The 24609-nt window shown below is 43.2% G+C and overlaps 1 protein-coding gene across 3 annotated transcripts in view; it reads left to right on the forward strand.

The window, feature by feature from the left end:
* Positions 1 to 10208, forward strand: part of LOC135556197 (rho GTPase-activating protein SYDE2-like) — a 90553-nt gene extending 80345 nt beyond the window's left edge. For all 3 annotated transcript variants that reach the window (XM_064989193.1, XM_064989194.1, XM_064989197.1), the window contains exon 7: positions 7409 to 10208. In XM_064989193.1, coding sequence (XP_064845265.1) covers positions 7409 to 8133 — 725 coding nt within the window. In that variant the 3' untranslated portion in view covers positions 8134 to 10208. The remainder of the gene's footprint in view (positions 1 to 7408) is intronic.
* The last annotated feature ends 14401 nt before the right edge of the window (positions 10209 to 24609 follow it).

Here is a 24609-nt window from a genome sequence, read left to right on the forward strand (position 1 = left end):
AGGCCTGTTAGTAGGGTTGCAAAATTTTAATCTTCCATCTGGGATTTCTGCAAACTTGTAAATCACATTATGCTTCTTTGCAAAGTTTAATTTTTGTTGGAATATGAGTTTGGTAATCCAACAGTTGGAATTTCTATTCATCCACAACCTTATTTCGTAATGACTGCCAGGATTAGGAAAAACTGGAACAACCATTTCAGTAATGGGTGCCAAAATCTATCAAAATGATTGGATCAGTTTAGGAAATTGTATGTTATTTATCATTGTGTAGCATAATATTTATCAACCAATCACTCAATGTACATGCAAAAACACATTAAAAACAATTTCAAAAAATCTACCTGTAGTAGAGCATGCTGGGTAAAAGGTGTATTTGTTATCATACATTTAAAAAAATGTAGTATATGCGACCTCTAATTTAGTTTGGTTCAGTACCATATAAACATTTTAAGTAATAATTACTTTTCATTAACTTTGAGTTCAACTTACTAGAAGTATTTGAGTAAAAAATACTTGGAGGTCACAGTGTAGTTTCCATCCCTGGCTAGAGCCTAGAGGTGTGTCCTGAGTGAGTAACTCTAACCTTGACCAAACTGAAATTTAAGTCTTGTCTGGCCCGCAAACCTATGTTTACACGCACGAACGCAAACACACACACACATATATATACCTCCTGTTCTTTATGCCCACTTCCTCAGCTCAGGGTGTAATGCAGCCAGTCTATAATTAAGGACATTCCTGGACTTCACAAGGTCCACGCATTCCAATGCATTGTTGCATAGGCCTGGAGTGTGTGTTTGGGAGTGTATGAGTGGGAGAATGCTTTGCTTGGCCTCTGTACATGCTTTGGGAGGAGAGTGTTAATGTACTGTATGTGTGTACAGTGGCGATTTTAGCATGTAAATCTTGTGGGGCAAACAAATATATTTTTTAGATGCATGCCAGCAAAGCCACAACACTAAACAATACATGAATTGCACTATGACGGTGACAAACAGTGCCCACAAATTGTTAGGGCCTACATAAAGCGTTCCCAACAGCAGAGTCCCAACAGCAGTCCCAACACCTTACCACTGCTACACCTGGCTATCTGCTGAGACTTGTCTGGAAGCGAAACAGTTAATTCAGCCTCGTTTACTGCCTTTAAAAAAACATAACTTATATGGCTGACTTGCTTAAACAAATGTGGTTTCTATTGACAATTGAGATGTACAAACTATGGCATAAGGGGACGACAAGCTGATAAGAGGCAATCCATCATTTTGTTTTAGACATAAATGAGCTAGGACAGACGTAGTCAATATACAATGGGGAGAACAAGTATTTGATGCACTGCCAATTTTGCAGGTTTTGCTACTTACAAAGCATGTAGAGGTCTGTAGTTTTTATCATAGGTACACTTCAACTGTGAGAGACGGAATTAAAACAAAAATCCAGAAAATCACGTATGATTTTTAAGTACTTAATTTGCATTTTATTGCATGACATAAGTATTTGATACATCAGAAAAGCAGAACTTAATATTTGGTACAGAAACCTTTGTTTGCAATTACAGAGATCATACGATTCCTGTAGTTCTTGACCAGGTTTGCACACACTGCAGCAGAGATTTTGGGCCACTCCTCCAAACATACCTTCTCCAGATCCTTCAGGTTTCTGGGCTGTTGCTGGGCAATACAGACTTTCAGTTCCCTCCAAAGATTTTCTATTGGGTTCAGGTCTGGAGACTGGCTAGGCCACTCCAGGACCTTGAGATGCTTCTTACGGAGCCACTCCTTAGTTGCCCTGGCTGTGTGTTTCAGATCGTTGTCACGCTGGAAGACCCAGCCACAACCCATCTTCAATGCTCTTACTGAGGGAAGGAGGTTGTTGGCCAAGGTCTCGTGATACATGGCCCCATCCATCCTCCCCTCAATACGGTGCAGTCGTCCTGTCCCCTTTGCAGAAAAGCATCCCCAAAGAATGATGTTTCCACCTCCATGCTTCACGGTTGGGATGGTGTTCTTGGGGTTGTACTCATCCTTTATCCAAACACGGCGAGTGGAGTTTAGACCAAAAATATCTATTTTTGTCTCATCAGACCACATGACCTTCTCCCATTCCTCCTCTGGATCATTCAGAGGGCCATTGGCAAACTTCAGACGGGCCTGGACATGCACTGGCTTGAGCAGGGGGACATTGCGTGCGCTGCAGGATTTTAATCCATGATGGCGTAGTGTGTTACTAATGGTTTTCTTTGAGACTGTGGTCCCAGCTCTCTTCAGGTCATTGACCAGGTCCTGCCGTGTAGTTCTGGGCTGATCCCTCACCTTCCTCGTGATCATTGATGCCCCACGAGGTGAGATCTTGCATGGAGCCCCAGAATGAGGGTGATTGACCGTCATCTTGAACTTCCATTTTCTAATAATTGCGGCAACAGTTGTTGCCTTCTCACCAAGCTACTTGCCTATTGTCCTGTAGCCCATCCCAGCCTTGTGCAGGTCTTAAATTTTATCCCTGATGTCCTTACACATCTCTCTGGTCCTGGCCATTGTGGAGAGGTTGGAGTCTGTTTGATTGAGTGTGTGGACAGGTGTCTTTTATACAGGTAACAAGTTCAAATAGGTGCAGTTAATACAGGTAATGAGTGAAGAACAGGAGGGCTTCTTAAAGAAAAACTAACAGGTCTGTGAGAGCCAGAATTTTTACTGGTTGGTAGGTGATCAAATACTTATGTCATGCAATAAAATGCAAATGAATTACTTAAAAATCATACAATGTGAATTTCTGGATTTTTGTTTTAGATTCCGCCTCTCACAGTTGAAGTGTACTTATGATAAGAATTACAGACCTCTACATGCTTTGTAAGCAAAATCAGCAGTGTATCAAATACTTGTTCTCCCTACTGTTAAGTATTTGTTCAGTACTTTTGAAATGTAATTCAGAACATGGGTCGTTCTTGCAGTATTCTCCCTGTACACTAAGTCAGAACCATATGATAAATAAAGGGTGCGTATAAGCAGACAATGAAAGCCCTTACAGTATTCGATTACATTTCTCTAAAACAGGTGCGGCTACATGTGTACCACCAAGTCAGAACAGTAGTCAAAATTAAGAGGGGGAAAAGGGACAAAATTATTAGGGTGAGGCACATGGGCTAATAACAACTTACTACACAACATACACTTAGTATTACTTTCTTAGCTACGGTATACATATCTCCCTGTCATACTATGCAGGTCTGTGCTGAAACAATTTGAGTTTCTACTTTTAAATATTCACCTTTCCAGAAACAAGTCTCTCACCGTTTCCACTTGCTATAGACCACCTTCTGCCCCCAGCTGTGCCCTGGACACCATATGTGAATTGATTGCCCCCCATCTATCGTCAGAGCTCGTACTGTTAGGTGACCTAAACTGGGACATGCTAAACACCGCGGCCGTCCTACAATCCAAGCTCGATGCCATCAATCTCACACAAATGATCAATGAACCTACCAGGTACGACCCCAAATCCGTAAACACGGGCACTCTCATAGATATCACATAACCAACCTGCCCTCCAAATACACCTCTGCTGTCTTCAACCAGGATCTCAGCGATCACTGCCTCATTGCCTGCATCAGTAATAGGTCTGCGGTCAAACGACCACCCCTCATCACTGTCAAACACTCCCTAAAACTCTTCAGCAAGCAGTCCTTTCTAATCGACCTGGCCCGGGTATCCTGGTAGGATATTGACCTCATTCCGTCAATAGAGGATGCCTGGTTATTCTTTAAAAGTGCTTTCCTCACCATCTTAAATAAGCATGCCCATTCAAAAAATGTAGAACCAGGAACAGATATAGACCTTGGTTCACTCCAGACCTGACTGCCCTTGACCAGCACAAAAACATCCTGTGGTGTACTGCATTAGCATGGAATAGCCCCGCGATATGCAACTTTTCAGGGAAGTTAGGAACCAATATACATAGGTAGTTAGGAAAGCAAAGGCTAGCTTTTTCAAACCGAAATTTGCATCCTTTAGAGCACCTGTAGAGCTCCTCCCAGCTAAGGTCTTCGAAGGCTAAGTTAACAAACGGATCACCGACCATTTAGATTCCCACCGTACCTTCTCCGCTATGTAATCTGGATTCCACGATGGTCATGGGTGCACCTCAGCCACGCTCAAGGTCCTGAACGATATCATAACCGCCATCGATAAGAGACATTACTGTGCAGCTGTATTCATCAACCTGGCAAAGGCTTTCGACTCTGTCAATCACCACATTCTTATCGGCAGACTCAACAGCCTTGGTTTCTCAAATGACTGCCTCGCCTGGTTCACCAACTACTTCTCAGACAGAGTTCAGTGTGTCAAATTGGAGGGCCTGATGTCCGGACCTCTGGGAGTCTCTATGGGAGTGCCACGGTTCAATTCTCGGGCCGACTCTTTTCTCTGTATACATCAATGATGTCACTCTTGCTGCTGGTGATTCTCTGATACAACTCTAGGCAGACGACACCATTTTGTATACTTCTGGCCCTTTGGACACTGTTAACTAACCTCCAGGCAAGCTTCAATGCCATACAACTCTCCTTCCGTGGCCTCCATCTGCTCTTAAATGCAAGTAAAACTAAGTACATGCTCTTCAACCGATCGTTGCCCGCACATGCCCGCCCGTCCAGCATCACTACTCTGGACGGTTCTGACTTAGAATATGTGGACAACTACAAATATCAAGATGTCTGGTTAGATTGTAAACTCTCCTTCTAGACTCACATTAAGCATCTCCAATCCAAAATTAAATCTAGAATTGGCTTCCTATTTCGCAACAAAGCATCCTTCACTCATGCTGCCAAACATACCCTCGTAAAACTGACTATCCTAGCGATCCTTGACTTTGGCGATGTCATTTACAAAATAGCCTCCAATACCCTACTCAACAAATTGGATGCAGTCTATCACAGTGCCATCTGTTTTGTTACCAAAGCCCCATATACTACCCACCACTGTTCTCGTTGGCTGGCCCTCGCTTTATATTGGTCGCCAAACCCGCTGGCTCCATGTCATCTATAAGTCTTTAGGTAGGTAAAGCTAGGTAAAGCCCCGCCTTATCTCAGCTCACTGGTCACCATAGCAGCACCCACCTGCAGCATGTGCTCCAGCAGATATATTTCACTGGTCTCCCCCAAAGACAATTCTTCCTTTGGCTGCCTTTCCTTCCAGTTCTCTGCTGCCAATGACTGGAACGAATTGCAAAAATCACTGAAACTGGAGACTCATATCTCCCCCTCTAACTTTAAGCACCAGCTGTCAGAGTAGCTCACAGATTACTTCACCTGTACATAGCCCATCTGTAAACTGCCCATCCAACTACCTCATCCCCATACTGTTATTTATTTTTTCGCTCCTTTGCACCCCAGTATCTCAACAGGGGTACGATTTCCAACTTGTTGTGTAATGGTTATGTCCAATGGCCGATGAGCACCGATACATTTTATTTATAATTTCTCTTCATTCTTCATCTTCATATGACAAGGATTAAAAAGCATTTAGCAGTAGATTGTCATCTTGATAAATGATGACTGCTAGCTTACAAGCTAAGATTTTGAAAGTATGATGTTGACATGATCAGTCCAATCAAAGCTACTGTAGATATAACGTGATTTGACGTCATTTTACCTGTTGTCAATGACCTTGAGCCTTCTTGGATGGGCGCTTCTTATGTAACTCTATGGCAGCACCCAAGGGGCTTGAATTTTCAAGCTCTACCCTTAAATTTGGCGGTGAGGTAGTATCCCCATGAGTGACAGAACACTGAGCCAATCACGGTGCAACTAGAGAACATTACCCAATCATGGTGCAACTAGAGAACGTTACCCCAACCCCTACGCTCCGTATTTTCCGCTGGCTGCTCCTCCACCACAGAAAGCGGTAGGCTGAAACACCTGCATTTTGGAGCTGCCTTACACAAGAAATCAAGAGACCACGTTTGTATGCAGCTTAATTAACTCATTGTTTTATTGCATTGCTTGCAAACTGATATGTGACGTATTCATTTCAAAATAACATGCGAAACAGGCGGCACATCCTTAGCTTAAAAGGTGGGCCTCAAAACAGGTTGACATGATCAGTCCAATCAAAGCTACTGTAGATATAACCTGATTTGACCTCATTTTATCTGTTGTCAATGACCTGCGCCACCTGCCCTGAATGACGGGTTGCCAGTGTGTGCGTGTGTGTGGGCTGATATGTGTATTACTGTATGTGATTGTCGGGCCTTGGAATTTGGTGTATTTCATGAGGAGGTGAAAATGTGCTTGTGACTCATTGGATTTGGTGCATGCTGTGGTGTTTATTTTGTGGCCAGAGAGAGATCATTGGATATTTTTAACTGATCCCAGTACAGTGGGAGCAGCCCTGGATGTGGAAGTTTCCAGGAAGGTGTGTGGCAGGATGGGGTGGAGAGGAGTTCAGGGTTATTTCCTCAATGGGTTTGCAACGATTTAAAAGTATTATTCATACAGTATGATATCAGAACCAACGGTTGGCTCTACTGTACCACTGTGGGATTTGTGTACTTTACTTTCTTCCTCCAGCATAAAGGAGATGTAAAAGTCAAGTCAAATGCAAAGGTGTTTTCCTGTAAACTGTCTGACTGACAGGTTGCTCTTGTTGCAGTGAGAGGACATTGTCTGTTTTACCTCTGAAATGTGTTTTGTTTGTTTTTGTTTTATTCCGCCACTGACTGTAGGAGGTATCTAAAGATGTACTGTCGGAACACAGTGTACTAGGTACACAGAGAGACCGACAGGAGGACAGGTAACTGGGAAGTGGTGGTTGGAGTGCTCAGTGTTCTTCTCCTTAGATCAGACATGCTCATATCGTGTGATTTTTCCCACCCCCCTCCTCCTTCTTCACCCCAAAGCAAGGATGTGTGTTGAGTTAGACGTGATTTGTACCTAATATTTGAAGACTAAGTTAAAAAGTAGTAGAGTGTGTTGGAGTGGATTTAGCATGTCGGAAATACCACTTTTAGATCCTGAATTTAACTCCAGGAGGACCTCCTGTGACGGGCGAGGGCATGCACATTGACACGGTCGCCAGGTGTTTTCTCGGACACATTGGTGTGGCTGGCTTCTGGGTTAAGAAGCTTGGTTGGGTCGTGTTTCGGGGGACACACGGCTCACAAACTTCACCTCTCCTGAGTCCGTATGGGAGTTGCAGCGATGAGACAAGACTGTAACTACCAATTGGATACCACGAAATTGGGGCGAAAAAGGGGTCATTTAGATAAACATTTTAAATAAGAATATTGGATTTGAGTAATTGGTTTACACCAACAATGCTTGAAGAGCATGTGCCATACACCAGGAATTGGCACTGACTGAATAGCTTCCTGTTTACTCTTTCTTTCTCTCTCCCTGTCTTTCTATCTCTCCTTCCAGTGATGGACCCACGTGACAAGACCTCGTCCCCCATCCCAGGGCCCCCCGGCCCAGCCGACCAGCTGGTCGTTCCCCCCCTGCGTCGGAGGAAGGAGCGCCCCCAGGTGCTGAACTTGAGCGATGCAGAGATGGCCGGGGTGCTGCGGCCCAGGCCGGGCCGTCTGGACAGCCCTAGCAACCGTTACGCCGGGGACTGGAGCCGCTGTGGACAGAGCTACTTCCCCCCTCCTCGGTCCCGGGAGGAAAATGACTATGCTGATGTTCCTTCTGAGGATATGGAGGTCACTGAAGAGGAACCAGAGGGGGTAGAGGACAAGGGACAGGAAGGAGGAGAGGAGCAGAGACAGGAATGGTTACTGGACAGGGGACAGGCAGAGCCAGCCACAGCTGAACAGGAGCCCCCGTTACCCGAGGAGGTGATGGAAGGACCTGTAGAAGTGGAGAAGGAGGAGAGGGAAGCAGAGAGGAGAGTGGAGGAGCGTGATGGCTCCAGTGGTGGTCAGCCGTCAGACAACAGGGTATGTGATGATGATGATGATGATAAGCGCATCCTGCCCCTCCACCTCCCCAAAGAGCACACGTACCAGGCCTACATGAAGATCCAGGACATCAGCCCCGTGCTCAGCAACAAGGTCAACCTGCGAGACCTGCAGGAGAGCATCGACACGCTTATAGGCAACCTGGAGAGAGAGCTCAACAAGAACAAGCTCAACGTCGGATACTGACTCAACACACAAACAGCTCAACAGGCTACTGCCTCAAACGCGTGCCCCCATTGGGGGGGGGGGGGGCTTAACTATTCTAGGAGCTCAAGACTTTAATTGTTGGGGTTCAGGAATTGGGCCCCAGGGTTGCCGTGGTGAATCCATGACGACACAGTGGCATGTGCACCAACAGTATTGTGTGTGTTCCTGCAGAACTCTGGTGTTTAGAACTCTAGTGTGTGATTGGCTGGACACCTCATTTTGCACCTACCCGCAATACATTCCGTGATGTTTCATTAATGTTTTGTTTTTGTTGACTATGTTCCTGTCCGGTTGTGTGTTTGTTTTTGTTGTTGCCTCTTCTTATTAGAAGAACCTATTGACCCCCAGGGGTGTAAACAGTGCCTTAATTGTGTGAAGGTTGGACTTTAAGGCAGGGGACAGCTTTTCTATTGAGGTACGATTATGATGTACAACAATGCACTTGTGAGGCAGGCTTTATTGTATAGAAGATGACGTTTAGGTACAGTATATGGTACACGCAGTATGGCTGGCTATGGACTGGGAGGAAAGCCACCAGCTAGCGGCTAGCCCACTGAACCCCCCCTCCTCTTGGGGCACAAGGACAACGCTGCTGGGCTCTGTCGAATGGGCAGATGGAGCCTGGGATAGACCCAGGAACCATGTCTCTGTCACAGCTGCTTAGCTGCTTGACTACGATGGATATACACACATAAATGAGGAAATACGGGTGATAAGCATCTCTCTACTTGGTAGAACATGCAGAGTAGCTAATCTGAAGCAAATTAAAGAGGGTTAGAAAAATTATTTAATGTATTTGAAAAAATAAGTGAATGATGACATTGCTGTCTGTTTTTCTTTCATTACCTTCTCCCCAACCTCCTACGTGATCTAGAAACAGACAGTGATCACTTGCAGGTTTAAAGAGCAAAAGCCAAATATGGTAAACTTATGTACGGTACGTACTGCCTGAAGAACAGCAGTTCCCATGTTTCATAGAAACAGTTTGGAAAGGGCTACAGCGAGGGCTATGGGAGTCCGCTACCTAAATACATAGAAGCAAGTTTTCAGCAATCCAGGGATTCAGAATGACCAGTATTTAACAAATGTGTATGTATATATATATCAATGTTTTGAGTATTTTTTACAGCTAATATATATTTCCATACAGGCATATTTAAATGCTCTCCATTACCTTGTAGTATGGATCTATAGATAGTAACTGTCCCAGACTATATGTTGTGTTGCTTTGTTCCCCCCCCCCCCCCCATGCTATCTGTACACTTCTTAAACGTGCTGGACTAATGGTACAATTTAAGCTATAAAATAACAATGTTCTTGCAGGATAAGAGATATTGCCATTTAAAAAAAAAAAAAAAATGTACATATTTGCCATCTGTTTTTGTTCACAGGTTAGTCTGAGCTGTGTATATATATATGTGTTTTAAAAGGTACTGGTGGGGATTGTTGCATGGTCAATAGCTTTATTACTGACATAAACAAGTATATTTCCCATCTTCCAAGATTACCATAAATGTATACATAGAGATGATTTAAAATGTGTTCCTATGCCACTTTGTCATCCACTTGGCAGCTGCTCATGCACACAGCCTAACAAGGTTGTTCAAACTGACAAATTCAAATAAAACAAAGGAAAATCATTCAGTTAGCTAGCTAATCCCTGAGGCTATGGCAGTGCAGTCGTTTCTGATGGTGATGGGGAAACTATCCAGTGTCAAGCTGTGGTTGTGTCCGAAATGACGCCATATTCCCTACATAGTGCACTACTTTTGAACAAAGCCCTATAAGCCATTACGTAAGTATGTTTTTCTGGTTGAAATTCTGGTCTGGCACTGGTTCCTTACCTCCAGGCATGGATGGCGTCTGGACTGGAGGTTCAGTTTGAAAGGTTCAGCAGAGTGCCAGTAGAGTCTAACAGCTGTTTAATCACTCACAGGTGACTAAGCTCGTCAAGCATCATCTCTGTCTCTTTTCACTCTCTTATGAGCTGCCTTTTCTTCTTTATACTGATCTTCAGAAATGTGTGGTCATATTAAATTATATATTTCACGTGTCGTTGAATCTTTCTGGTAACATTTATTCCATTTGATTTCAATCTTCTGAGGCCAAATGATTGCCCTGTTGAGAGTAAAGTAAAACATCCCAAGTGAAACAGCGTTCCATTTCGAGATGCATGTGTCTTATAATTTTGCTATTCACTTTTGACCATTTATTACAATGGCATAACACTAAAATAAGTCAATTTTGGATCGTACTTACTACTGTGTTGCTTCCGGAAATCCATTGTGATTTTGATGTTGAGTTCTGCAGGAATTGTGGTTAATCTATTTTCGCTAACAGTTGGAGCAAAGCAATAAATCACAAGAAAGAAAAGTTCCTGGCTTCTTCCAAATGGTTTTGGGAATTGCCCTTGTACTCTGTGGGAATCTCCCGGTGCACGGCCCTGCTTCTGGGACATTCCCAAAAGACAGCCCTCATCATAGTAGCCCTGTTGAGTGGCCCATCCCAAGTGGTAACATTACAATTATTAACACCTTCAGCCGTGAGTGAACAGAAAACTCCAGATGATCCTGAGGAATTTGAGCTGTAAATGGTTTTGTAACGTTTTTTTGATGTGATGGACGTTCGTGTGGCATTACAGTGAAGCTTCAGGGTACAGAGTTTACAGCACCGGTGACTGTAGGAATGCTTTTTATCACCCTGTGAAAAAATATTTAATTCTCCCAGGGCTTTTGAGTCAGTCTAAATCTAGATTGGCTTGCTCTAAAAGGGCTGAAATGTCAAAGTTCTCAGAGAATTTCAAGTTGTATATCAGCCAGTTCTGCTTACCAAAAGTGGCCCACTAGGCCACTTGCATTCCACGCCAGGCTTGGTTCATCCCACAGTGCCAGTTCTGCTTACCAAAAGCGGCCTACTAGCAGTAGCATAACATAGTTTCTCTGAACCGCCAAAAGGTCATAGTTCGCTTACATAAAATATCATCCATCTTCATGAAATTTGATGATATTTGGATTATATTTTAGGGAGGCGAACTTTGACCTTTTGATGACCGAAGTATGATTTGTTTTTTTCTTCTACATTGATAAAGTTTAATCATAAAGTTACTAGTCCCCTCCCCCATGTCAAACACTTGCTTTCAGGAGGCGGGATTATTAAGGGGATAGGGTAACATCACCCTCTCATTTTAATACACCAATGGTAACATGATATTCTCTTACCTAATTTAAATAAGTACCGCCTTGTAACCAACATCTGAGAAGCCATGTTTGGGGGACATGGTTTATATAGCTACTCTACTGGTGCCAAAATTTGACTGGGTTTCAGCAAATAAAATGTTTACACTATTCATATGGAAAACATGCATCTTCCCTTGGATCTTTGTCTGGTGTTAGATAGTTACGGGCTCGCTAGGTCTTCAGCCAGCATGGAACAAAAGGAGAAAGATCATTCAAAACTGACACAGTTGTCATGTCAACACTTCCGTCAGTGATGTAAAATGCATGTCAAAAGCCACATGTCAAAAGGAAGTTGTTTTTTTTTATGTAGATCAATAGCTGTTTCCATCCAATTGGTGACAGATTCATGTCAATGTTCTAAAATCCACATAACTGATCATAATCAGTAAGTGATGACGTAGAACGTTTTGGCTTAAGTTTTCATGTACCGAAAAGTCCAATAATGTTTCCAACTATACTGATAGTTGTCACAAATAAGGTTGTGTGAAATAGTAAATGTGCCTAGTCTAGTTGACACGTGCTCGAGCCCACAGCTCGCAGATACAGCGCGGCACACTCTCATCGCGCCAGGAAAGACAAAACTCAGAAATAACAATATAATTCATGCCTTACCTTTGAAGAGCATCTTCTGTTGGCACTCCAATATGTCCCATAAACATCACAAATGGTCCTTTTGTTCGATTAATTCCGTCGTTATATCTCCAAAATGTCCATTTATTTGGCACGTTTGATCCAGAAAAACTGGTTCCAACTCGCACAACATGATTACAATAGATCAAATAAATTACCTGTCATCTTTGTCCAAACATTTCAAACAACTTTTCTAATACAAATCAGGTATTTAACGTAAATAACTTAATTTAAGACGGGATAAACTGCGTTCAATAGCGGATAAAAACTAAGTGGAGCGAGCTTTCAGGTCGCGCGCCCCGACCACAACAGTACACTAGACTCGACCCTCGTTCTGAACAGCTCTTCTTCATTTCTCAATGGAAAAACATCAACCAATTTCTAAAGACTGTTGACATCCAGTGGAAGCAATAGGAACTGCAAGCAAGTGCCTTAGAAATCTAGACCCACATAGAAAACTCATTGAAAAGAGTGACCTCGAAAAAAATCCTGGATGGTTTGTCCTCTGGGTTTCGTCCGCCAACTAAGTTTTGTTATACTCAGACATCATTCAAACAGTTTTAGAAATTTCAGTGTTTTTTTTCGATCAAAATCTACAAATCATATGCATATGCTTGCTTCTGGGCCTGAGCAGCAGGCAGTTTACTTTGGGCATGCTTTTTCATCCGGATGTGAAAATACCACCCCCTAACCTGGAGAGGATATTTACATTTTTCAAAACGGTAGTCAAGCATCGATTATCATGTCACAACAATAAGACCCTCAACATTTATTGGAAAGGATTATCAAGCTCATACCGTGCACTCTCACCATCCTGTGAAGTTCAGCATACCTTATTTCATCTGTAGTCTAATAAACTGCATGGTTTCCCAAGTCGTTGTGGGAGGAGCACGCACCACGTCATCGTGTGATGCCAATTTGTTTGCATTTCTATCCCTCCCAAAACATTATGGGTGATATTTTAGTCACTCAAAAGCCTATTTTACATGGGGATTAGAATGACTGTTTGGGATCTTTAATACAGTGCTCCATATGCAAAATCTTAAATGAAACAAATTGTGTACATGGAAAATATTGTTGAAAGATTGCATACACGTTAGTGATAGCTAGATAACCAACTCAGACAATGTCGTACCTTTGATACAATAGAACGGACTGAAAACAAGCAACACGACGGAGCGTAAACAAGGAGAACCAATTAATGGACATTAATTAATTGGACATTAATGAACTTAAAGAGAACATCTTTCTGAGAGAAGCCTTACTTGATATACAGACCAGTTCTATGAGATGAAACCTGGTACTTAATGGAATCCAAGAAAAATATGGCAAAGTTCCTGAAAATGTTGTGAAGGAATTCTTTCTTACCATGCTTCAAATCCCACGCGAAGCGGTCGACAAAATCCAACTCGAACGTGTACACCGTTTCGAACAGAGGACAGAGAAATAAGCGCTCAACCATTTCCAAATTAGCTTAGGAATAAGGAAACACCCTCACTTTGCTGATGCTCAACACAGGGGCCCCACAAGGAAACCTGGCACCATCCCTACGGTGAAGCATGGTGGTGGCAGCATCATGCTGAGGGGATGTTTATCAGCAGCAAGGACTGGTAGAATAGTCAGGATTTAGGGAATGATGAATGGCGCAAAGAACAGAGAGACTCTTGATTAAAACCTGCTTCAGAGTGCTCAGGACCTCAGACTGGGGTAAACGTCCACCTTCCAACAGCACAACGACCCTAAGCACACAGCCAATAAAACACAGGAGTGGCTTCAGGAAAAGTCTCTGAATGTCCTTAAGTAGCCCAAGCCCGGACTTGGAGACCTGAAAATAGCTGTAGTGATGCTCCCCATCCAACCTGACAGAGCTAGAGGATCTGCAGAGAAGAATGGGGAAAAACTCCCCAAATACAGGTGTGCCACACTAGTAGCGTCATACCCAAGAAGACTTGAGGCTGTAATCACTGCCAAAGGTGCTTCAACAAAAGTACTGAGTAAAGATTCTGAATACTTACAGAAATGTCTTGTTAACTATAGTTTTGGCAAGTCAGTTAGGACATATACTTTGTGCATGACAAGTAATTTTTCCAACAATTGTTTACAGACAGATTATTTCACTATCACAATTCCAGTGAGTCAGATGTTTACATACACTAAGTTTAGTCGACATATAATAGGTAATTTTGAAGTTTTGATGCGCAACTGTTCGGGACCAGAAGTCATTTTGGATGCATTTCAGCTGGAACTTGAAGCATATGCTAATACAAAGACACACGACTTGAAACCAAACGATGTTTTGGGTAAGTATGACTCCTTCCACTACATTCTGATCGAAGACCATCAAAGGTAAGGGAATATTTATGTTGTAATTTTGTGTTTCTGTTGACTCCAACATAGCGGAGAAATATTGCTTATGTCTGAGCGCCGTCTCAGATTATTGATTAGTGAACGATTTCTGTAACGTTAAAAATAAATGTGACAAAGCGATTGTATTAAGAAGCAGTGTATCTTTCTAACTATATGTACAACATGTATATTTAGTCAAAGTGTATGATGTGTATTGCTGTTATCTGGCGTAGCTATCTATAATTTCTCCAGACATTTTTTTAGCATTTTCTGAACATGGCGTCAATGTAAACAGAGATTTATAGATATAAATTGCATATTATTGAAAAAAACATACATGTACTGTGTAACATGTCCTATTACTGTCATCTGACGAAGATTTTCAAAAGGTTAGTGAATTATTTTTCTTTTAATCCTGCGTTTGTGATTGCATCTTTTGTTTGACAAAATGGCTACATATCTTCTGTGTCTTTGTGGTGGTTTGATATACGTGTGCTATGTTTTCGCCGTAAAACATTTTAGAAATCTGACTCGCTGGGTAGATGAGCAAGGTGTTTATCTTTCATTTGAGCTATTGGACTTGTTAATGTGTGGAGGTTAAATATTTCTAAGAATATTTTTGCATTCTGTGCGCCACTTTGAGTTGAGGGGGTGGTGCCCTTGGGGAACGAGTAGCGTGAACACGTTAAACAATTTAAAGACAATGCTACCAAATACTAATTGAGTGTATGTAAACTTCTGACCCATTGGGAATGTGATGAAAGAAATAAAAGCTGATCCAAACTGACCTAAGACAGGGAATTTTTACGAGGATTTAATGTCAGGAATTGTGAAAAACTGAGTTTAATTTATTTGGCTAAGGTGTATGTAAACTTCCAAATTCAACTGTATGTATATTTAATATTAAATGTTTTTATTTTGAATACATTTGCAACATTTTCTAAAAACCTGTTTTTGCTTTGTCATTGTGGGGTAGAGTGTGTAGACTGATGAGGGAAAAACAATTTAATCAATTTTAGAGTAAGGTTGTAATGTAACAAAATAAAGGGGTCTGAATACTTTCTGAATGCACTATATTCATGTGTATATATTTACAAATAATATATGGGGGATTGGACATGATGCAGACAAATAACATAAATGAATAAAGCTACAATATTGAAGCTGATCTACCCCCAAAGAACAATTTTTAAATAATCAGCATGCAATACAGCATGCTGGGAATTATGATAATTGTAAAATTGTGCCTAACTAGCCTAACTTCTTCAGACATTTTTTTATAAATCAGGGCAAAAATGTTGCTCTGTCCGTGCCGCATTAGCTTAAAATGGTTACCTCATTCAGATAACGAGTAAATCTACCTTGTTTCGTATTCCGCCTGCTGGCTGGCTGAGACTCACTCCAGACTGTCAGTTGTCACTTCACTTTTCAGAGCATGACGGCGAGGGCGTGTGGCCGCAGCATAGATGCATAAAGACTTCGGATCCGCAATGTGATTGGTCAATAATCTAACACATCTAGGGTGTATTCAGCTTTTAACACATTAATTGCAGGAATTGACACAAAACATTAATACAAATCATGTTGCGCCAATGCAGTGGTTGTGTTAAAAGTAACACAGCAAGTGTCATCCCTAAACAGATACACAGATGTGTTAAAAAAATAACTGTTAGGAATCCCTCAGGTCCTGCAATCTAGGGGGGGGGGGGGTGGAAACAAGACCCGTAACATAACTCATGCAAATTATACCAGTGAAAAGGAACAGTGAGAACAAAAACAGACAGCTTAAAGCTACTGTCAAAACATTCAGGGTTTATTTTTAAAACACACAGTAAAGGGGGGAGGGGCGGAGCTGGACCCAAGGAAAGAAACAAATATCCAAAAACACCCCTAAACTAGACTAGCCTGCTTCAATACAGCAAACTACCTAACCAATAAAATACAGCGGGTGGTCCGCCCAGTTCTAGCTAGGGTATTTAGACAAAGTATTCCTAAGTGTAATGTTGGCCCATGGACAACTTGGCTTGGTACCTCCTTTTCCCACCATCAACAAAAAGTGTCAACCACCATAACAAAACTCACATGATAACAGACAACGTGCCATGTAGTTGCAAAAACAAAAGCGAGCTCTCTGCATACAAAGAGAGAGGGAGAGAGACCTGGGGAAAACAACTGAATGGGTTTTTAAAATAAGGGAAAGGGGATGTGATTGCGAATTGGAAACAGGAGGAGGTGTGTCTTCAGATTGATGACTGATTGGGGAATGATGATTGCCACCTGTGAGGGGAGAAGGAGAGAAAAAAAATACACACACACACACAGGATACACACTCAGGATAGGGGTTGCGGGCCCTACTGTTTTCCATAATGAGTATTGCCAACCGAGACAGTCTTTCCTGAGACATTGTGTGTTATATGTCCATTGCGCTGCACACAATTTAAAGTTAGTCTTGAATGATGCATGCCAAGATATACCAGAGGGATTGTTGATATTGCAACCACACAACTCAAATTGGTCATTTATGAACATTTGAACATCTTGGCCATGTTCTGTTATAATCTCCACCCGGCACAGCCAGAAGAGGACTGGCCACCCCTCATAGCCTGGTTCCTCTCTAGGTTTCTTCCTAGGTTTTGGCCTTTCTAGAGTTTTTCCTAGCCACCGTGCTTCTACACCTGCATTGCTTGCTGTTTGGGGTTTTAGGCTGGGTTTCTGTACAGCACTTTGAGATATCAGCTGATGTACGAAGGGCTATATAAATACATTTGATTTGATTTGAAATGCCGATTCACCAGTATGAACAAAATTGCAAAATTGTCCACTAAAGATGATAAGCTGTTTGCATCAGCCAATTTACTGGAGAATGACAGGCTCAACGAAAGATGTTGCAGAACTGCTGTATTTTAAGCACCACTCACTTCTGCCCATTTTCCCTGACGTTGCCACGGCAACCAAGCTGTTTTTACCATCCCTGTAACTGTCATTTCCTATAATAAAACTCATAAAGGATTACCTAGGAAGCATTAGGCTCTTGGTCTGATATGCACTTTGGAAGACCCGAGAAAGCTCCACTCACTGCACTGGCAGCGCCGTCGTAGTCTTGACCACGACATTTGTTCACCGATATCCTCTTACTTTCAATCAGTTACATTTTTGGGGGGGGGGGTCACATTCCTGAAGCCCAAGAAACTAACACGTATTTTCCTAATACAAAAAGTTTATGAATGAAAAAATAGACAGACACATGATTACCCAGAGCTGTGAGAGTGTATGGTACTGTATGCCAGTGCACTCTCGGCGGCTCGCATTCCATTCCCGGTTCCAAGCCACTTTTATTACAGGGTCAATGATCAGTTAAGTATATTCTCAGAAGTCTAGAATGTGATTATTATACATTGCATTAAGTATTATTTATGAAGAAAATAAGTATCATTTACAAAGAAAATTGATTTACATATTAAAATCTCTCTCTGTCACCTGTCACTGCTCAGAGATGCAGAACTGGTGATCCCGCAGTACCAGTTCGGCTTACCAAAAGTTGGTCAGTGGTCACCTCAGTCTATTCTTAGAAATCTAGAATAGGATTGCATGAAATCAAATCAAAGTTTATTGGTCAGTTTAGCAGATGCTATAGCGTGTGCAACAAAATGTTTATGTTACTAATACGTTGACCACCAAGTCAATGAAAAGTTTGCATTACTTAAAATGTTTATGTGGTAATGACTCAAACCTAAAGATTAAGTCACATCTACTCTATTTTTGAAGTTATGATAGCGTTTTTTCCCCCAGCATGTTCTACTGCAGGTCGATTTTTCTTGGAATTGTTTTTAATATCTGTGTTTTTGCATGTAAATTGAGTTGTTGATTGATTGACACAAAAATAAATACAGAAAGGGTTGCTGCAGTTTAAATGGCTTAGGTCGTCTCCTCACACTATTCCCAACACTGCCAGTCATTATGAATGCAGTTTGAAGGTGAATAAGCAGTTGAAATGTGACTTGCAGGTAGAGGTACATTTCCCTGGTTTTCCAGAACTCCTTCAAGCAGGATTGTTATTTATTTACCCCCTTTTTCTCCTCAATTTCATGGTATCCAATTGTTAGTAGTTACTGTCTTGTCTCATCGCTACAACTCCCGTATGGGCTCGGGAGAGACGAAGGTCGAGAGGCATGCGTCCTCCGAAACACAACCCAACCAAGCCACACTGCTTCTTAACACAGCGCGCATCCAACACGGACGACAGCCGCACCAAAGTGTCGGAGGAAACACCGTGCACCTGGCAACCTGGTTAGTGTGCACTGCGCCCGGCCTGCCACAGGAGTCGCTAGTCCTACGATGAGACAAGGATATCCCTACCGGCCAAACACTCCCTAACCCTGGACGACGCTAGGCCAATTGTGCGTCACCCCATGGACCTCCCGGTTGCGGCCGGCTGCGACAGAGCTTGGGCTCGAACCCAGAGTCTCTGGTGGCACAGCTAGCACTGTAATGCAGTGCCTTAGACCAATGTGCCACCCGAGAGGCCTCAGGCAGGATTTTTTGCAAAAGTTAACAGAATTTTGCAACACTACTTGCAGGCGAGATGTGGCCTGTAAACCATGATTTCAGTCCACTGTATTAGGCCTCAAAATAAGGACTCATGAGATATGTAATGTACTATCAAAACCATATCAATTATAATGATCACATGCACCTAGAAACTCGCTTGAAGGCCACTGGACTGAATTTTATTTTATTCAACAACCATCTCTCCGTCACTAACAAATACAGGCATGGGTGGTAATTCTACAATTGACTCAAAAAGGCTCACTGGGAAATTATATTGAACGTGTGGCTTAGTGGGGGTGTATTTTTTTCAAGCTTATACAACTAAAATCTGGACCCCCTACTGGGTCACAGTGACTCTATCGGTTTGAGTAAAGACTAAAAAATCCCTTTAAGTAACTGTACTCAGATATATTAAGTGCAACAGGTTTCCTCAAACGTTTTGAGTAATGACAGCACATTGCAGTATATATACAGTACAAATTAAGTGGGTAAAACAGTATGTAAACATTGTTACGTGACCAGTGTTCAATGGCTCATAGGGCAGCAGTCTCTAAGGTTCAGTGTAGTGTACCAGGTAGTAGCTGGTTAGTGACAGTCTCTAAGGTTCAGGGCAGGGTACTGGGCGGAGGCTGACTAGTGATGACTGTTTAACAGTCTGATGGTCTGGAGATAGAAGCTGTTTGTCAGTCTCTCTGTCCAAGCTTTGATGCACCTGTAGTGTCTCTAGATGGTAGTGGGTCGAACAGACCATGGCTCAGGTGGCTGAGGTCCTTGATGATTTTCTTGGCTTTCCTGTGACACCGGGTGCTGTAGAAGTCCTGGAGGGCAGACAATGATGTGTTGGGCTGTACCAGTTCCCATAACATGTGATGATACAACCCGACAGAATGCTCTCAATGGGTCTTAGGGGCCAAACTTCTTCAGCCTCCTGAGGTTGAAGTATTCGCTGTAGCGCCATGCTGTCGGTGTGAAGGGACCATTTCAGGTCCTTAGTAATGTGCACACTGAAGAACTTGACGCTTCTGATGCTCTCCACCGTGGCCCCATCTGCTGTATTAAATACAAAAAAAATAGAATCAAACTTTATTTGTCACGTGCACCGAATACAACAAGTGTAGACCTTAATGTGAAATGCTTACTTTCAAGCCCTTAACCAACAGTGTTGTTCAAGAAGAGTTAAGAAAATATTTCCCAATTGTATTAAAAAGTAACACAATAAAATGACAATATAAAGGCAATATACAGGGGGTACCGGTACCGAGTCAGTATGCAGGGGTACAAGTTAGTGTGCGGGGGTACAGGTTAGTTGAGGTAATTTGTAGGGGTGAAGTGACTATGCATAGATAATTAACAGTGAGTAGCAGCAGTGTATAAAACCAATGCAGGAGGGGGGTGGGGGGGGGTCAATGTAAATAGTCCGGTGGCCATTTGATTAATTGTTCAGCAGTCTTATGGCTTTGGGGTAGAAGCTGTTAATGAGCCTTTTGGTCCTAGACTTGGCGCTCCGGTACCGCTTGTCGTGCGGTAGCAGAGAAAACAGTCTATAACTTGGGTGATTGGAGTCTCTGACAAATTTTATGGGCTTTCCTCTGACACCGCCTATTATATAAGTCCTGGATGGCAGGAAGCTTGGCACCAGTGTTGTACTGGGCCGTACGCACTACCCTCTGTAGCGCCTTACGGTCAGATGCTGAGCAGTTACCATACCAGGTGGTGATGCAACCGGTCAAGATGCTCTCGATGGTGCAGCTGTAGAACATTTTTGACGATCTGGGGACCCATGACAAATCTTTTCAGTCTCCTGAGGGGGGAAAGTTTCTGTCGTGCCATCTTCACGACTGTAACTCTCGACCCGCTCCACTACAGCACCATCGATATTAATGTGGGTCTGTTCAGCTGACTTTTCCTGTAGTCCCCGATTAGCTCCTTTGTCTTGCTCACATTAAGGGAGAGGTTGTTGTCCTGGCACCACACACCACCAGTTCTCTGATCTCCTCCCTATAGGCTGTCTCATCCTTGTATTCATTGTTGCATTCATTACAAAGACAAAACAGCATATTATACTCACTGGTCACTGTTCAGAGAAGCTTACTGTTTGTTGATTCAGGCTAATATGTTCCGAACTAATTAATATATGTCTTTGTAATGAACATGGCCAGGGAATAAAATGTACTAGTTGGAGTTAAGCCTCCATAATGTCTGTGAACCTTAACATTCTCGAAAAACTGCAGCCAGGATAGACATTCCAAACATGCAGTGTCCTTCACATTTTACCCAAAGTCCTGCTTCCTTCCTTCCTGCTTCGTTTCTTTTCTGGTCTATTCTTCCTGCGGGTGGCAGCCCTGTTACTTGGAAGCTCATCTGAAGCCTGTAGAGCATATCTCTGATAAATCCCTGACAGATTCCTCTGGTAGCTAGCTGTGTTCAGGAGCAGGGTGGTGAGATGAGAGGTGGAAGAGAGGATGAGTGGAGAGGGGGTATAATTAGAGAAGATGAAGAAGATAGGAGAGTAAAGAGTTGAAAGTGAAGAATGGAGAGAGGGGAGAACTGAGAAGGGGTGTGATCAGAGGGAGAAGAAAGGATGAGAGGAGACAGGGTTATATGGGGAGACGATGAGGACAAGAGGAAAGGGAGAGAGGAAAAAACAGAGAAGCGACGCTTCTGATCCTGTGGTCGGGGCCTCACACAACATAGAGTACCCATGCTCGCTGTCTCCAAACTGGCTCCTCAACTATCCCCTGGCCTCTGAGGCTCCGCCACCATTCGTCTGTCACTCAGGACTAGTAAATTTCATTTTAATAAGGCTAATAATTCCGCTTAGAGGAATCACCTCTTTCTATCCCTCTCTCTCCTCCTGTCTCTCTCTATGCCCCTCTCTCTCTCTCTCTCCTCCCTCTCTTACTCTCTCTCTCTCTCGCTCCCTTCTTCAGGAGAGCAATCTCCTTTCAGTGTGAGAACAGTGTGAGGATCAGTGTTGGCTTTGGTGGGGATGAAGGAGAAAGCAAAGTGAACGGTAAGCTTTAAAATAACCCTTGACAGCTGCGTTGGTCTTTCTCATCGAGATTTGGACTCCTACAATTTGCAAGCGGAACATCTCAACTAGCGTCCGCTTATTCACCACAAATTCTGTCTTCATTCCTTTCTCATACATTTGCCCCTGGCCTGATTGATACAATATTGGTTGTGGTGATGATTCAATCCTCTGAGGAGGAAGTGCAGTGATATTCCAGATTGCGATGATGACACCACGCAGTCTCCTCTCAAAGTTCTGCTTAAATCGTCTCAGATCAGGTTTCCCAGAGCGCACTGGGACTGTAAGGCAGGCAGGCACACGCACGCACGCACGCACGCACGCACGCACGCACACACACACACACACACACACACACACACACACACACACACACACACACACACACACACACACACACACACCTTCAAATCCCTCCCATTGTGTGCCTCAGCTGTCAGCTTTATGGTGGAGAGAGTAGGCCTAGCCTTTGGTCAAAACTCAACATAGCTTTAAAAAGAGAAAATGAAGGAATCAAGAGGTAACATTCCATTCCAATACCCTGGCCACCTGATCTCTTATGGGTTCAAAAGTCAACTAATGAAATTTACCTCCCATCCCTGAGGGGACTTTAGAGGAAACTTGAGTGATTTATGTGTGTGGCGACATTTGTGATGAAGCAGCATATTCATGATCAGTCTGTAAAATCAACTTAAGTGTCAAACACTTTACATTACAGTGTTGTTATTACTGTGTAATTACAGTACAATGTAACCAGTGTTGGCTGAGGGCTAGGGCTTAACCAGGATGTGGACATGAAGGTAGGTTTAGGCTTAGGGTTAGGGTTGTGGTTGACACTAGGGCTAGAGTTGAACCAGGATGTCAACATGAAACTAGGGTTATGGTTGTGGTTAAGGCTAACCTTGGGGTTGAACCGGGATGTGGACATGAAGCCAGGGTTAGGATTTCAACCCTAAGCCTAACCTTAACCACAACCCAAATCCTAACCCTATCATCATGCCCACATCCTGGTGTAAATCTAACCCTATCCTCAACCCTACCCCTAGCTTAATGTCCACCTCCTGGTTCAACCCTAACCAACCACAACCCAAACCCTAACCCTAGGATGTGGACTGGGATATGGATATGAAACTAGAGTTAAGGTTATTGTTGAACCGGGATGTGGGACATGAAGCTATGGGGGTCGCACAGGGAGGTCTAAATCTCTCTGCAAAAGTTCACTCCACACATTTCGCACATGTTCATCTCAGCTCTTAGGCCCAGCTGCAGGGGCTAAAAAAATGAGTTTTTTTTTTTAATCAGGAATACTTGTCCTTGGAGAAAGTTATACCGAAGGACATGGGTCTGCTGTCTAACACGGACAACAAGGCTGACATCTGACATCTGACATCCTACCCTAACCCACTGTTCAGTCTGACACCTGATAAGACACCCTGTGACCAGCATGGTTGGGGTCAACTCCATTTCAGTTCATTTAATTGGAATTTCAGCTTACTTGCTGAATTGAAATGGAATTTACCCCACCTCTGGTGTCCAGTGTTCAGTCTGTCTGATGCTTTCTGAGACCAGTGGCCCACCACCCACACAACTCACAAAGTGTCTATTCGATTGAAAATGTCATTTGTTACACTCTATATTTTCTATGTACACTATAGAAATCTGGATTTGTTTTCATTAAATTGTTCAGAAAACGGTGTGAATCTTTGTTTTGCTAGTAGATGCAGTACATGCAGTGAAGGGAGAGCTTCCTCATAAATAATGAGTGAGCTTTTCACACATACACACATGCACGTGCACACACACGTCTGCATAGCCACGGGAATTAGGGGTGCTGAGGGTGCTGCAGAATAAATAAATAAATTGTTTTTTTTTTATCACAAAAATTAGTAATTAGTGCACTGGGCCTTTACTAGTCCTGTATTAGCGGACCGATAATAGACGTCTGTAGCATGGGACAATAAAATAAAAAGCATTGCCTGAACTTTTTATGAGTTTACCCTATGCAGGGGCTGGGTTTGAGATGGACAGTGATGCCTTTGGGAATGAATGGGGTGAGTTTGGTCTGGTTTGTTATGGGGCCACTCTTCCCTGGGGGGGTGAAATAGGGAAACTGAAAAGAGAGGGACAGGGTTACATTTGAGGTCGAGAGTGGGTAAACAGCTCCATAGTCACCAGTGACAGGCGGTGGTTACCATGAAAGAGACTGGAGGTGACGAGGGAGGGAGGGAGGGAGAGCAATGGATGGATTAGGGGAGGGAGAGCAATGGATGGATTAGGGGAGGGAGGGGATAGCCTTTGCCAGGTTGTCACGCCATGGGTCCGATACCATCTCTGAGCGAGCATTAATGAGGGAGAGGGAGAGAACACAAGATAAATACACAGAGTATGAGAGAAAGCATGGAGAACACCAAGGGAAAGAATGTCGGACAGATGAAACGCCACACAGGTGACTTCACTCTCCATGACTTACTCACACAGACCTGTCAGAGAGAGGAGGTGGAAGAGGTGAGAGGGAGGAGGTGGGGTGAGAGGGCTCAGTGAGGCAGGTGTAGGGGGTCTGAGGGATGGGGCAGGCAGGCAGGCAGGCATCCATATGTCCCCCGAGCACCAACAAGCAAAGGGTGACAAAGGACACCTCATATTCCCACCACTCTGTCCCCAAC

This window comes from Oncorhynchus masou, chromosome 15 (genome assembly GCF_036934945.1).
Source record: "Oncorhynchus masou masou isolate Uvic2021 chromosome 15, UVic_Omas_1.1, whole genome shotgun sequence".
Classification (NCBI taxonomy): Eukaryota; Metazoa; Chordata; class Actinopteri; order Salmoniformes; family Salmonidae; genus Oncorhynchus; species Oncorhynchus masou.